The following is a 16954-nucleotide window of genomic DNA, read 5'->3' on the forward strand; positions in this document are numbered from 1 at the left end:
ACGGTATGTAAATCATATTGTAATAAAATGTGTGTGTTTTTTTATGAACATGTTTGTTTCTTCATTGTAAGTGTCGTTCAAATCAATGACGCATTGTTTTTTCAAAAGTAAATATTATTTTCCCGAGCCCGGCGTGGTGAACAAATAACTTTTTTGGATAATTTTTCGTTGTTTGCAAGATGGTTACAGTGTTTAACCCCAAAACAAAATCATTTTTACCTTGCCCGTACCATCAAAGATGGAAGGGAAAGGTATATTAAGGGAACAATTTTGTCCGGCGTTGTCGTCGTCGTCGTGGTTAATAATTGTTATTGTGTGCATAATAACTTTACTAATTCTATTCCAAACTTTATCAAACTTGGTCACCTTATTCACCAGTATAAAATCTTCCCTGAGTTTGAACAACAGATGTCCTGTATGAAAATATGCAAAAATTGAGAAAATCTGATAAAATATTTTGACTGTTTCTGCTTGACTGATCACTGGTGATACACATCAAAGGTCACTGATCTCAGTGGAAATATGCATTGTTGTATGTGTTCAATGAAGCAAATGATTTATCTTGTAATAATATCCTTGGTAATGTATCTCAGAATCCCATACTGGTTTTCAAAACCAACTCATGGAGAGATTGCACAGTCTGATACACATTTGCAAACCTACCAATAAAATCTTTACAGAAAACAAGATGTCAGAAAATCAATATAAGCACTCCTATGAAATGGGTGCCTAACTTTGATCAAGATCTGAAGCTAATAGAAAATCTGTTTAGTTCAAAGTTATCAAATCAAAAACAATACATAAAAATACATTAAAAGCAAAACATTTCATCCATATTTTAAAAAGAAAATTATTCTAAAATATATGTATTCTGTATTTGACAAACAGTTCATTCAACAAATGAAAACTCACAGGAATATGTTTCAGCTATTAGAACAGAATGATAGACTTTTTATAATACTAGTTTAAAAACGCATTTCAAAGATTGCAGTGTTTGAAGATTCTCAGGAAGCAACAGTACTGTTGACTTCTCCCTCCACTGGACACCAACTAACTATTTAAGTTGATTTGCATACAAAGCAGAGCTTGCAACATGATAGCTATTCATAAAGGGTGTGTGTTTTTTACTTTTCATATAATACAGTAGTCACACAATGAGGCAGTTCATATTTGTCTCAGTGAATCATTAATTTTTGACACCTGTACAAAATACTTGGACTAAAGCCAGCTAAAATGTTCTGTTATCTTGCATGTTTTATGAATCTATTCACATCTAAATGCAGCACTTTTTTTAGCTCCGCTGTCGACTTTGTCGAGCGGAGCTTATCATATGAGTGATTGTCCGTCGTCGTCGTCGTCCGTGTCAATGTTTTACTTTTTGACTCCCATGTGCGAAGCACAAAATGGGAGTCTTTGCAGTTAGTGTGTCTGTATGTGTGTGTGTATGTGTGTATGTGTGTATGTGTGTGTGTGTGTATGTGTGTCCGACTGTTCCACTGCTATCTCAAGAACCATACATCGGTTTTTGATGAAACTTGGTGCATAGATGCTCTGGGCCAATGCGCAGATTTGATTAGGTTTTGGTAAAAATCCATGCTCGTTAATTACCTAATTTGCATGATAATTAGCTAATTTTTAGCTGTTCTATGACTGTTCCACTGATATCTAAAGAACCACTCATTGGATTTTGATGAAACTTGGTACATAGATGCTCTGAACATATGCGCAGATTTGATTAATTTTTGGTAAAAATCCGTGCATATTAATTACCTAATTTGCATGATAATTAGCTATTTTTTAGTGGTTCCATGACTGTTCCACTGATATCTAAACAACCACTCATTGGATTTTGATGAAACTTGGTACATAGATGCTCTGAACTAATGCTAGGTTTTGATTAGTTTTTGGTAATAATCCGTGGATACTAATTACCTAATTTGCATAATGATTAGTCAATTTTCGGTTTTTCCACTGATATCTCAAGTACTAATCATCACATTTCAATGAAACTTGGTACATAGATGTCATACGACACTGCACAGACCTGATAGTTTTTATGGTAATATCAGTACATATTAATTACCTAATTTGCATAATTAATTAATTTTCAGCATTTGATATAAGTAGTTAGCATTACATTTCAATGAAACTTGGTACTTACATACTCAAGGACTATGCAGAGATTGATTGTTTTTGATAAATATTTGTGCATATTAATCACCTAATTTGCATAATTAGTTAATTTTCAGCTTTTCCACGGGTATCTCAAGTACTAATCATCGCATTTCAATGAAACTTGGTACATAGATCCTTTAGGACTATGCAGAGACCTGATTAGTTTTAGGGTAAATAATTGTGCATATTAATTACCTAATTTGCATAATTAATTTTCAGCTTTTCTACTGATATCTAAAGTACTAATCATCACATTTCAATGAATCTAGAATTATGCAGACCCAATTAGTTTCCGGTAAATATTTGTGCATATTAATCATCTAATTTGCATAATTAACCAACTTTCACACTGATATCTCAGGTACTATACATCACATATCAATGAATGTACATGGATGCTGTAGGACAATAGACAGACCTGAATAATTGTGGGTTAAAATCTGTACATATTAATTACCTAATTTGCATAATTAACCAATTTTAAGCTTTCACACTGATATCTAAAGTACCGTAAAAACTCCAAAATTTCGACCGGTTTTAAATAATTGGTGTTAGATATGTGACGTGTTTTTGGAGTCAAAATTAAGGTGCATTTTCGAACGGTCGAATTTTTCAGAATAGAAATCAGCAAATGAAAAAATGGGGATGATAGACAGTGTGCTTCATTAGTTTTTAAAAAATGCAATGTCCGTCAATTGACGTAAACTTCCTCATGTTTCACGATAAAAGCAAAGGTCGTGGCCGAGTTGTAACTTAAAATCTAAACAAAGTCATCAATCAGTGAGTATTATGACAAGCAAAACAAAACATCAAGACGCGGAGAAGAGGTCAGCACAAAACTAATAGGTCAAAAGACAAAGCTGTCTCGCACTACCTAGAAAAACTTGCGAATGTTCGAAGTACAGGTATGGTACCCATTGGACAAAAGATGCATGGAAGTTTAGCAAACTATCTCCCCGACCCAGTGCAATGTATCCGGTTAGAATCAAAGCTCACGTGTCCCTTATTTGAGGGACCAATTTCTGCCGTAAATTCGCCCTTGGATTAAAAAATAAAATGGGATTTAAGAAAATAAAATGGGACTTTTAAGGTGTATTTTGGCGTCATTTTTCGGACATTTCAATTAATCCTGCCGGCTAAAATAGAGTCTAAGTTTTACCGTAGTCATTGACGTTTGTCTATTCAAGAGTACACGTGTATGATTTTTATCGTGACTAGCGTGAGCGGGTAAGCTTCCTTTCGAGAATGAGCTGTTATCACTGTGAACAATGTTAAATTATTCTTCAGATGACCAGTTTATTTTTTAAAAACAACTAATTTTTTTATTTAAAAAAAATCATGCCGTTTTCGCATCAAAATCCAAGCCAAAATATCGTACTACAACATCAATCTCTTCCGCATTGCGTTCAATAACATTAACATATTTAAATAAGCTATGGTAATTTGAACACGTTGGCATCATCCAGCTTTTTATTGGTTAATTAGCGATTTGATCTATTTGACCTAAGAGAACATGGCGGATATCCTACAGCATCAAACGTTTATACGAGACCGGAATCATTCGCTTACGATGAAACTAAGTTGACTTTTATTTGTATTTCATAACCATTCAACAAATTTATTTTGTGTACATTATTATAATCACTACTGAGTACAGTAATAATCAACAATTCAGAAACGCAGCATGCCGAGATTTTTGTGTTCGTTTTTATTTGAAACTTCGTTTATTTAGAATATATTTTCGTTACCAATAAAATAAAAATCTCTCAGTCAATCAGAAACCCGGATTCATGCCTTCGAGGAAGGTCCCGTTTGAACGCTCACACCGTTGTTTTTTTCGTTTGGGGGAAAACTAAAACTGGTCGAAATTTTCGAATAAGAATGAGTCGTCAATTTTTAGTGGAGTCGAAAATTTGGAGATAAATAAAACACCGAAACCCGGCAAATAAATAGGCGATCAAATTTTTTAGAGGGGTCGAAATTTTGGAGTTTTCACGGTACTAATTATTCCATTTCAATGAAACTTAGTACAAAGATGCTCTAGGACAATGTACAAACCTAATTAGTTTGGGGTAAAAATCTGTTCATATTAATTCCCTAATAAGCATAATAATTCATAATTTTTTGGTTCTAATCACATTTCAATTAAACTTGGAGACATAGATTTTCTGTTACATTGCGCAGACCTCATTAGTTTTACACTCAAATCTGGTCATATTAATTTTCTGATTTGCATAATTAGTTTTCAGCTAAGTAATTTCGAATTATATTTAATGTGTCTCCAATACTCTCAGCACATGGGAGTTCTTTCTAAGCTTTCTTTGATTCGACTTCTTCTTGAAAACTACAAGCCTAAATGCTTTGATACTTGGTGTATATGTACCTTGGGTAGACCTCTCTTAGGTTTGTTCATTTCATGTTGATATCTTTAATTCTCTAATTTTGGTGAATATTTTTGTCATTTTTGGTAAAAACTGATATTTTCGACTTCTTGTTAAAAACCGCAAGTGCAATTGCTTTGATATTACATCTATAGGTACTACATGTGGACCTCTCTCAGATTTGTTAATTTTGTAATGATATCTTTAATTCTTTAATTTTGGTGAATATTTTTGTAATTTTTTGTAAAAAGTGATATTTTCGACTTCTTGTTAAAAACCACAAGTCCGATTGCTTTGATATTACATATATAGGTACTACATGTGGACCTCTCTCAGATTTGTTCATTTTGTGATGATGTCTTCAATTCTCTAATTTTCGTGAATATTTTTGTAATTTTTGGTAAAAAGTGATATTTTCGACTTCTTGTTAATAACCAATAGTTCAATTGCTTTGATATTACATATTTAGATACTACATGTAGACCTTTCTCAGATTTGTTCATTTCGTGATGGTATCTTGGATTCTATAATTTTGGTGAATATTTTTGTCATATTTGGTAAAAAGTGATATTTTCGACTTCTTGTTAAAAACCAAAAGTTCAATTGCTTTGATATTACATATATAGATACTACATGTAGACCTTTCTCAGATTTGTTCATTTCGTGATGATATCTTCAATTCTCTAATTTTGGTGAATATTTTGGTCATTTTTGGTAGAAAGTGATATTTTCGACTTCTTGTTAAAAACTGTAAGTCCGACTGCTTTGATACTATACATATTGTTCATTTTCTGATGATGTCTTCAGTTCTTTAATTGAATTGTGCATTTCTAACAGCGGAGCTATCTCAGCCGATAGGCTGCTTGTTTTTAATTTTTTTTTCAAATTTATAATCAATATACATAACTTGATAAATACAAACACCAAAATAGGCTCTATTTAGTTCCCCTTTAACCAACCATGTACACATCATTTCATAACCATGGTAAATATTTGATTTCACTGTGATAACACACAATTGAACGTACGTGTTATTATATTATAAGCAAACGTTACAAGCCTTTGTATTACCCCTCGCATAGGGCTTTTTTGCTACTAGCAAACGATACATTTTACCACTCGCATATGCCGTTTTTACCACTAGCATATGGCATATTTTGCTACTTGCGACTCGCAACTTGGTACTCGCATACGGCACTATTTCTAGGTCGTACATACCTCCTACGTTGCTATAAACCGACGTTAACTTTACGTTTATGTCACACCATGGAAACAGCCAAAAACATGTTGTTGTTTTTGAGCGGAGCGGATCGCCAACCAGCCTACCGGCTTGTATGTACATGTATGTATGTGGGTGATGTGAAAATCATACCATATAACACTGTACAGTTTGTGATTGTACTATCACATCAGCAAAATTGAGGAATTGTGTTTGGTCAAAAATTATCACATAAATATATGCAATATGTTGCACCAATTATGTGGGGAAAATTATGTATTTAAGTTAAAATTATTGGTGACACTACTTTATAAAATTATAAATTTTTATGAAAAAGCAAACCCAGCTGATAGCTAGCTTCTAAGTTAAGTTACACCTGGACGATATTGCAGCAAATGTAACTCATTAGTCCCAGTTTTTGTCAAAATCAAAGAATATTAATTTGGGGTATCCTCGGTACATCCATCCAGAGTCAAATGAACAAGGCTTTGTATTAGGATTGGGTTACAGGTACACGTCATATTTTTCGTTTTTTGAGGGGGTATTCATTATAATCTCTACTACATTATGCTCTGAAATTGACATACATTCTACATGTATAAAATGCGACTTGTACTGAAGACTGGTATTGATCAGCAAAACAACATGGGGCATGTGCATTGTCAATGCTTTTTTGTACACCCTTGCGCACAAAATGGAGTCTTTGCAGTTAGTGTGTGCGTGTAATTCAGATGGTCTGAAATAAAGTGCAGTCCTTATTAGTTTTTGATTGAAATCAATGAACTGTGTTCTCCCCAGATTTTGTGGCCGATGTGCAGGATAATTTGCATAAATTAGCATATTATTTAGCATACTAATTTGCATGATGTTAACACAATGCAAGACATAAGGGTTATTAAATTTTATTTTATATAATACATTATATACAAGTTTGCATCAAACGTTTTAAGTTATTCTTTACTAGTTATTTGTTTAAATGATGCCTGGCCTTCTGTTCTGTTTTATTGCCCACAAATCTGCTGCCTTATCAAAATCAAATACAGTATCTGGTGTCCCTCCAATGCTATAAATACATTTTGTAGAACGTGGTTTAATGTTGTTCATTTATCCCGTTTCTAAGTGTAATCTTTATTCTATTCAATGCTGAGAAACGAGATATGAATATCAGATGACTATACATGTATATAATCATGTGATAATCATAACTGTAAATATTTAAGTACTACTGCAGATAGGGACATGTAACTAGTACTACATGTATAATTATATTGTTTGACAAGACATACATTGTATGACCAAAATATTAAGTCATCATATATGATCATGATTTCATTAAATATTTATAATTATTATATCATAGCCACTTGAAACCACATTGATCAGTGTTTGCATTTGTATTTGCTCTATTTGAAGTACAAGTGCTTAAATGACTTTGCTTTATGTGTATGGGAGTACTTCCAATAAAGTAAATACAGTATTCCTTATTTGTACTTCATGCCTCCAATACCCTCAACACACAGGAGTTCTTTCTAAGCTTTCTTTGATTTATTATAGGATTTCATAGAAGAATTATTACAGAAAATCAAGAAATTGATAAAAGCGTAATGAAGTATCAAATCTCTCAGGTGTTTTTACTAGAAGAAAGAAAAATAAAGACAGTAGCTGCAAATCGTGTATCTGCTTCAACTGCATCATCAAAGTCATGAAACTAATTTTGGGTGTTGGGAATAAATGGCAGTTGTTGCTGGTGGCTCAGCTGGCTTTGAAATAACTCTTGACACATATAGGCAACTCTTTTGGTATATCTTTCAAGTGGGAGTTTTAATAATAATATTAATTTAAGCAGATTATTGTGCTTCCTTTTGACAGGAAACTAGAGTATAAATTGTATGTTTGCAATAACTTATTTTATAGAAATTTGATTATATATATTTCAAAAATAAAGTACAAAGTGGTGTGTGTATGTTTGTGTATATATAAAATGATTGATGCTGTGTTTTCTCTTGAATACCATCTGAAAAGTCAAAGTGAACTGGCTTAATAGTGATTTTACAAATTGTATTTGATATTTTTTTTTTTTTTTTACTTCATAGAATTAATTATCTTATATCAGAATCAAAATATTCTACATATGATGTATGTTCAGTATTTTCTGACAAAGAAAAAAAAATAATGACTGAGGAAACACAGCTCTGTCTGTTGGTTGTGCTAAAACATTTCATTTCCTCAATGTTCAAACTCAAATCACATAGTAATCATTTTTCTATTAGGTACATTGTACCCTTAAAGTGTCTTTACTTATATTTATTCAGTAGAGACTTAAACTCAGTTTTATTTTGCATCTGCATTGTCACAATTTTTAGCCCCTCTCGCTTTTGTTTTCTGTACTATGAAACAAGATGAAGTTGAGGTAAGATGCTCACCATTTTACACAGGTGTTTCACATACATTGTAGCAGTTTATTATTATATTATTTATTAGTCCCCGTTCAAACGTAGTCCGAAAACGGGGACTTATGGTTTGCCCTGTGTGTGTCCGTGAGCACCTGTATCTCGAACATGCACCGATTAAGTTCAAACTTCACTCATACATCACACATTATATGGGACATATGCACATGCATTTTTTTCATGATCTGATTAACGATAGCCGAATAGCGGCCATTTTAAGGCCGAAAATACATCAAAATTGCACATTTTCACCATTCCGGACCCGGATCTCAGTTATGCAAGGACGGATTTTGTTAAAATTTGGTACATACATTAAACATAATAGGACCTTGATGCACGTCTTTTTTGTTTTTGGATCGGGTTTGAAATGGCCGTCTGGCAGCCATTTTGTTTTAAAGAATTCAGTTATGGATCCGTATCTGAGACATGAGTTCAAACTTCACACACACAAGGTACATCATGTCACAAATAGATATGTGCATTTGTTTTATGATCCGCTTAACAATAGCTGAATGATGGCCATTTTAAGGCCGAAAATGCATCAAAATCACATATTTTCACAATTCCGGAACCGGATCTCAGTCATGCATGGATGGATTTTGTTCAGATTTAGTACAATGTGTTGTACATATGCAGGTGCATTTCGGATCAGACCACTGAAAGTGATCTGAGATTTCGGTCATGATCTGCTTTGAATGTATATGTCACTCAAATATGAACGGAACGGGGACGTGTCAATGACAATGACTTGTCTCTGCATAATACAATATGCATGTTGTTGTGCTTCACTCGTTTCAAAACTGTCTCCATTGTATACTGTATTAGCACTTTTGATTTAACACACTTAACAGATGTATCGTTCAAGCTATTTGACCAGTCAGAGCAGTTTAGGATTTACCTTTCAATTGTTGTTGCAAATCTCTCTGACTTTAATTACTCTATTTCCAGATTTTCACGAAAAATTTATCTCCTGCAAGATTAAAGCAGTTTACATTATTTTATGGTTGACATGTTTCCTAAAACCACTGAAATTAGTCTTGCATATAAACTCTTTATTTCGTATGCTATTATTTTGCTTCATGTACACATATGCAAGTAGTTTGAAACAAACACAAATCCTTGTACTTTGTGCGACTTATGAGTTGTACATTGTACCAGATGTTTACCGATGCTTTAAGTGAAAATCATCTGTAGTACAGCACTTTAACAAAGATGTTTTTAATAATAGAATCTCTGCAACTTGTGTAATGACAGTAAACTGGAACAGAAGACTTCCGATGCAAAGAGTTGGAAATTAAATTCTTACTATAATTAGATTCATCACATGGTAATGGATGTCATCAGTCTGGATTCAAGGATAATAGTTTTAGTTGTACATACTAGATGAATGCACAGGTTTTAGTTATTATTCTTCACTTGATGATCCACATACAGTAAAACCTTGCTAAGCCAAACAAGATCCCACCAAAAAATGATTAATCAAACAACTCTGTGAATTGAAACGGACCTTTGGTCTTCTATGATCACTTTCCTGTTTAGCTAATAATGAAATTATATTTCAGGCTATTTTTTCTTTGCTCAAGTCAGTAAAACCAAAATCAGCATACAATTGTCATTCTGTTTTTAGCCTACTCTGTTGTGAACTCTTTTCATTTGATTAGATTTTTGATGATTTTGTAAGTTGAAGTGAGATGTATATAAAAGCTGCAGAATTTATTAGGTTGTTTTAGACTTGAAGTGAAATTTTGTTGTGTGCATGCATGTGTTGTATTAAATATCAACTCAAGATTTCTTTCTTCATTAGAACTGGTGACCTTGTGCTTGCTGTGGAGTAATAGTCTTTTTACTTTTTCTCTCTAGTTACTTCAATTCCAATATAAGCAGATGTCTTCTCACATTGTTTCTGATTGTAATCACTATACAGGTCTTTTGAACGCCATTTTTTGCAAATTTGTCCAGAATGAAATAGTTGTTAATTTTAGACTTCTACAGGCCTTGATAAAAAATTGGAAATTTGTATGCAAGTTTTAGTGAAAAGAGACAAAATAGTTAACTGTGATGTTCGCCAAGTGTTGGAACCAATGATTTGAACCAGCTGTCACAGACACTGTACTATTGAGGGGTATACTTATATTTTCATTTCTTCAATTTTCATCCATGTTGCATGAATAATAGTTTCACAGTTTAATTCAGCTTCTGTTTTTTTCTTTCGTTCGCACAGCAATGAATGACTTTTTATTTTTTCTCAATTCAAAATATTTTAATTATTAACCATGCAAAAAATTAATTTCATACCTTTCAACAAAAATTATTTTATTAAAAAACATTGAAAATGATGAAGAAAATATTTATTCAGGGACGTCATTTGTTCTTTATATTGAGTTTGTTTTCTTTGTTTAAGCCAAGTTTTGTTTTTTCTTGTTTTCTTGTGAGAGAAATGTAGATTTTTTAAAACCATCTAATGATGTTTGCTAAGTTGTTTCTTGTGGGGTGAAGAATTTGGCTTCATTGTTAAAATATTCCAATTTAGTTAGTGCATGCTACATGTATGGATGGTTGTTTTTGAATAGGATTATTTTTTTTTTCCCCAGCCAAATTTTTTCCTACACACCAGTATTACAATCTTTGTATTTGCTCTATTCCTTTCTCCTCAAATCTCTGACACAACGACAAAAGACTATTTTGGTACTGGTACAAACAAAAATATGTTCTTACCTACCAATGTTGTCTTTTTATTATTGTTTTATATACTAGTATATAGACCACTTTTCTATGCATCCAGGGATTCTGTTTGATTTGTCATATGAATGTACACAATAGGTTAATAAATTATTAACTCGGTCAGGTTGTTACGCACCAACATTAAAAACTGCCCATGATTACCTATTAAGATATTTTCATGTTTCTTTTATCAAATTTGTTTGGTATGAATTTTTAACCAATCCACTCCACAAAGGGTGACACAATATGGGTCACAATATGTAACATTATATAGCTATGTCTTGATGAGTTTAAATATCATAAATTTATGAACATCAAAATAAAGGGAATATTGGATGAATTAGATATGTGAAATTCATCGTTTACATGTGATTCAAGTGTGCATGGTGCCGACAACTGGTGCCTTACAAATATCTCCCAGAATTGGAGACACCATGTTAGTGCCTTTTAAATGTTAGTCATAAGATAGCATTTTTTTTACCGTCAAGATGTACCTAAATGTCTTGTTAATGTATATATGTATTACACAAAGACTGGATGTGTAAAATAAAAATAAAATCTTTGAAAGACTAGACTGGTGTGTTTTTACCTTGCCCGTACCATCAAAGATGGAAGGGAAAGGTATATTAAGGGAAAGATTTTGTCCGGCGTTGTTGTTGTTGTTGTTGTCGTCGTTAATAATTGTTATTGTGTGCATAATAACTTTACTAATTCTATTCCAAACTTCATCAAACTTGGTCACCTTATTCATCAGTATAATGTCTTCCCTGAGTTTGAACAACAGATGTCCTGTATGAAAATATCATGCAAAAATTGAGAAAATCTGATAAAATATTTTGACTGTTTCTACTTGACTGATCACTGGTGATACACATCAAAGGTCACTGATCTCAGTGGAAATATGCATTGTTGTATGTGTTCAATGAAGCAAATGATTTATCTTGTAATAATATCCTTGGTAATGTATACCAGAATCCCATACTGGGTTTCAAAACCAACTCATGGAGAGATTGCACAGTCTGATACACATTTGCAAACCTACCAATAAAATCTTTACAGAAAACAAGATAAAATCAATATAAGCACTCCTATGAACTGGGTGCCAAACTTTGATCAAGATCTGAAGCTAATAGAAAATCTGTTTAGTTCAAAGTTATCAAATCAAAAACAATACATAAAAAATACATAAAAAGCAAAACATTTCATCCACATTTTAAAAAGAAAATTGTTCTAAAATATATGTATTCTGTATTTGACAAACAGTTCATTCGACAAATGAAAACTTGCAGGAATATGTTTCAGCTATTAGAACAGAATGATATAGTTTTTATAATACTGGTTTAAAAACGCACTTCGAAGATTGCAGTGTTTGAAGATGTAGATTCTCAGGAGGCAACAGTACTGTTGACTTCTCCCTCCACTGGACACCAACTAACTACTTAAGTTGATTTGCATACAAAGCAGAGCTTGCAACATGATAACTATTCATAAAGGGTGTTTTTTTTTTTTACTTTTCATGTAATACAAAATACTTGGACAAAAGCCAGCTAAGATTTTCTGTTATCTTGCATGTTTTATGAATCTATTCACGTCTAAATGCAGAACTTTTTTTTTTGCGATGAGGCATTTATTTTTATACTAAAATATCTGAATTACTTTGAATAAAACTGGAAATTTAACAAATAAGGCACCAATGTTTTTGTAAGATATTTACATCTTTTAAGGACATTCGGTAGACTGATTCCCCACTGTTGGTTCAACCCCAAAACTTGTTTGTATTCAAAATTAATTATGACAATACATATTTATATTGAAACAAACTGTGATAAAGGGAATTATATAACAAAGGGCAAGGTCACCACAGTTCAACTATGTTTTAATTATTTATGACATAGTAGTCTGAAGGGCTAACCCCCCTATCATTTTGTGTTTTTTATTCCCCTTCTATCGTTCTTTTTTGTAAGCTCGTTTTGAGAAATCTGAACAAAATGGTTGCAAACTTTCTATACTGTTGGCTAGTGTCCTTACCTTCAGAATTTTGATTGATCAACTGGTTTGTGAGCCATATTGGCTGATCAAAGTGACAGTTCTGAACCCTTTTGATGGTTTTAGGCATTCTGATTTTAGCTCGGCTGTCAACTTTGTCTAGCGGAGCTTATCATATGAGTGATCGACCGTGTCAATGTTTTACTTTTTCGACTTCTTAAAAACTACAGGCCTGAATGCTTTGATACTTGGTGCATACATGTATGTACCTTGTGTAGACCTCTCTTAGATTTGTTCATTTCATGATGATATCTTTAATTCTCTAATTTTGATGAATATTTGTTATTTTTGGTAAAAACTGATTTGATATTAAAAAAAAATTCGTTGATATTACATATATAGGTACTACATGTGGACCTCTCTAAGATTTGTTCAGTTTACTACATCACCTACCAGAAAGTCTGTGGAAATAATAATTCCATTTATTACTTGTATGCTTAACTACAGATTACAGCCCTGATTGGAAACTATTGGGGAATATACCCTGTTCACAAAGAACACCTTAGGGTAGGATTCCCTATAGAAAAAAAAGCCTCTCCTAAAGGGTCACCCAGCGGAGTGATCACGCATAAGAAGCCTGATCTGACATTCTCTCTTATTTGTGCTTACAACGGCAGCTATATTTTTATGCTCCGCTACTACAAGAGGCAGGTTACAGTTACTGACTGAGATTATCTAAAGTTTCTAGTGTGGTGATAGACTCCATTACGGTAAAGGCTTTCCATTATTAGGGGCTCCCCTTTTTTACCTGTTTTTTAGTTGAATCGCCGGCTCAGTTTACTTTCACCGGATTCCGATTTCTGGCGTGGTGAATTTACTCATTTTTTCCTGATCTCACTTTTGTAATTTTTGCAGACGCTATTATGCCTAAGTCACAAAAAAGAGATGAAGAATGTCCCGCCTCAGATGGGACACGTAAGACATGCTCATCCTGCTTCAAGCGGATGCCCGATTTGGACCCTCATTTGTGTTGTCAAAGTTGCCTTGGTTATGTCAGGGACTCCGGGTTCTGCTTAGGGGGCTTTGCGATTTATGGGACCCTAAAATGTGGCTCGATTGCGAAGCGGGTTGGAAGGCTGAAGGCAAGCGATCTAAAGCTTGTAAAGGTCGTGGAAAAAAGGGAAAATCCCTTAGTGTCGCTAGTGCTGGTATGTCTGATTCTATGAGTGAGAAATCTTTCCCTATGCTTGTTAGTCACCACGAGGCTCGCCTCCAGTCGACATCCAAGATTGTGGGAGAGTTGTCATGATCTGACTCCCTGCTCGAGGTGGCGGGGTATCGACGATTGAGACAAGACCGTCGAAACAGTTTACCATTGAGGTAACTGAAATGTCGGTCGATAGTGCTGGAACACCAGCGGTGAATCTAAATTCTCCCAACGTGAAGTTAGCTTCCCCTGATCCCGGTACCCATACTTTTGTTGGGTAGTGCGTATCGGGAAGACCATGTTGCATGGTCATTTGACCGGCACCAGAGCCTAATAGTGCATTGGGCTTTACAGGCGGAACTTAGACCCATAAATTGTAGATAGTATGGGTTTCTTTAGTGTTACAGCATCAGCTCACCTTGCTAAGTTCCAACCGTCTGAGTGCTCAGCAACGAACCTTGATCCTCGGGCAGATGGAACAGTTCCTGGCTATGTGCGATATCCTGCAAGTCCATACTGCCTTCTTGGCAGGAGCGGTTTCGGCTGAGTGCGAGGCGGTTCTGGGTCTGTGCGCCTAACCTACTCCAGTGGGAGACGAGTTTGATCGCCTGTGGAGAAGGCCTTGGGGGCGTGACCGGCTATTTTGTTAGTGGATGCGGTGAACGGTTTGGCGGTTGTGGAAGATCAGCGTATCCAATTGAAGCAATCATCCCTGTTGGCCAAGGTAGCTAGTCCTTCTGGTCAACGGGTCAAACCAAAATCGCAAGGCAGCCCAGGTAGTAAGTCCGCTGCTCGGAGCGAGGATCAAAGCACTCATGGTCTCCTTTGAAGGGGCAGAAGAAGACTAGTAGCGGGAAGTGACAAAGAAAGCCCAAGAAAACTTGGCGTTGGTGGGCGTTCTGACACTTCTGGGGACCGGGGGGTCGCAGTTTTGCCGGCTGCCTGGACATAGATGGTGGTACGACTCCGGGTCTCCCTCCCTGGGGTCCTCAGGCTCAGTCTCCCCCTCTTCGTCCTCCCATTCTGTAGGATGGAGTTCGGGAAGCACTAGCTTCGAGCCCCCATCCGCTCCTTCCCGTGGGGTTGCGCCTTATGCAGCACATACCAGCTTGGCGCAGGAGGGTTCCTGATCCCTGGATGCTCAAAGTAGTGTTGCCTGGGTATCATATTCCTCTTCGGTCTCCTCCTCCTCTGACTCCTCACCCTTCCTCAGGTCTTTTGCCGATGGACAAGGTCAAGGTAGAGACGATTCAACAGGAAGTAGCCAGCCTTCTGGAGAAAAGGGTGATATGCCTAGTGGATAACCCCTGTGTATCACCAGGTTTCTATTACCGCATCTTCCTTGTTCCAAAGAGTTCTGGAACTCCAGGGCTTCCGGATGGAAACACCGGCTTTGGTACTTCTGTCAGTGCACTCTAGCGATTGGCTGGCGTCGCTGGATTTGAGCGACGCTTACCTCCACATTCCCATTCACCACTCATGCAGCCGGTATCTCGGGTTCCTATTAGAGGGCAAAGTTTACGAGTTTACCGTCCTCCCTTTCGGTCTGTGCATGGCACCGTATGGTTCACCAGAGTGCTAAGACAGGTGACCAGCCCATATCTCGACAAATGGTTAATACACAACCAAGACAGGGAGGTTTTAATGGAGCATGTGCGGTTGACGCAGACGCTCCTACACAAGTTGGGCTTTTTAATAAATATTGCCAAGTCCAACCCAATACCGTCCCACTGTCTGGTTTTTCTGGGTATGTAGTTCGACACGAACCAAGGGCACGTTCGCCCCTTTAAGGAGTGATGCGACTCTCTTGTAGAGCTCGCCAGCCAATTCCAGTCCACGGGAATGGTGTCAATGCACGAACTGATGCGACTTATTGGCAAAATGACGTCGGTTCGTCGTCTGGTTCCGCAGCTCTCCGGGCTTGTCCGATTCAGAGGTACTTACACACGGAACATGGAAATGGGTGTACGGTACCCCTAGATCCGACGACTCCGTCACTGACTCTCATTACAGATGCGTTGCTCCAGGGATGGAGTGGTCATCTGATGGACCTTCAAGTCAACATCTTCAGGTCACCACCTTCCGGGGATACGCAACAGCGCCACAGACACCCTCTCAAGACGTATTCGGTTCCAGAACACCGATTGGCAGATCCCCCAATATGTGGTGGACCGGCTTTTTTATCTCTGGGACGGGCCCTGGATAGATCTGTTTGCCAATCATCTGAACGCCAAGCTCCCTACGTATGTGTCACTCCTCTCGGAGATGAGCACATTCGCCTTGGACGCTCTATCGATCTCTTGGAGCCACATAGACACTTACTCATTTCCACCCTTCCATTTGGTGCACCAAGTGTTGGAAAAGTTAGACGCTGGTGGTGCCATTTGGACAGTGAAGGTCTGGTTCCTATTGTTGCTGGAACTTCTAGTCAAGTCGCCCGTGGAGCTGCCGGATCTTCTGGATCTGTTGTCCTGGACGACATGCTACCAATGAGCCCCGCGCTATTCCATCTTCACGCGTGGAAGCTATCGATAAACTCATGCAAGCGCAAGGCTTTTCTGCAGAGTTGTCCAAGTTCCTCGCTTCGGCACAGTTGTACGAATCCAGATGGAGACCGTACATTGATTTGTGTGACGGAAGGGAGATTGATCATCTCAGTCCCTCTATTAGCGAGGTAGCCGATTTTTTCCTTTATTTGTTTAATCAAGGGAAATCTATATCGACATTTCTTGGATATCGGTCAGATTTATTCCCAGTTTTATCAGAATCTGCTGTACTGAAACTGGCTTCGAGCTCTATCATGATTCAACTGTTT

At 36.2% G+C, this 16954-nt stretch overlaps 1 protein-coding gene across 1 annotated transcript in view; it reads left to right on the forward strand.

Moving 5' to 3' along the window:
- LOC102805958 (protein phosphatase 1 regulatory subunit 14C-like) overlaps positions 1–11513 on the forward strand; it is a 56844-nt gene extending 45331 nt beyond the window's left edge. The window contains exon 3 of the mRNA XM_085507648.1: positions 7330–11513. Coding sequence (XP_085363774.1) covers positions 7330–7380 — 51 coding nt within the window. The 3' untranslated portion in view covers positions 7381–11513. The remainder of the gene's footprint in view (positions 1–7329) is intronic.
- The last annotated feature ends 5441 nt before the right edge of the window (positions 11514–16954 follow it).

This window comes from Saccoglossus kowalevskii, chromosome 2, assembly GCF_978046115.1.
Source record: "Saccoglossus kowalevskii chromosome 2, keSacKowa6.1, whole genome shotgun sequence".
Lineage (NCBI taxonomy): Eukaryota > Metazoa > Hemichordata > Enteropneusta > Harrimaniidae > Saccoglossus > Saccoglossus kowalevskii.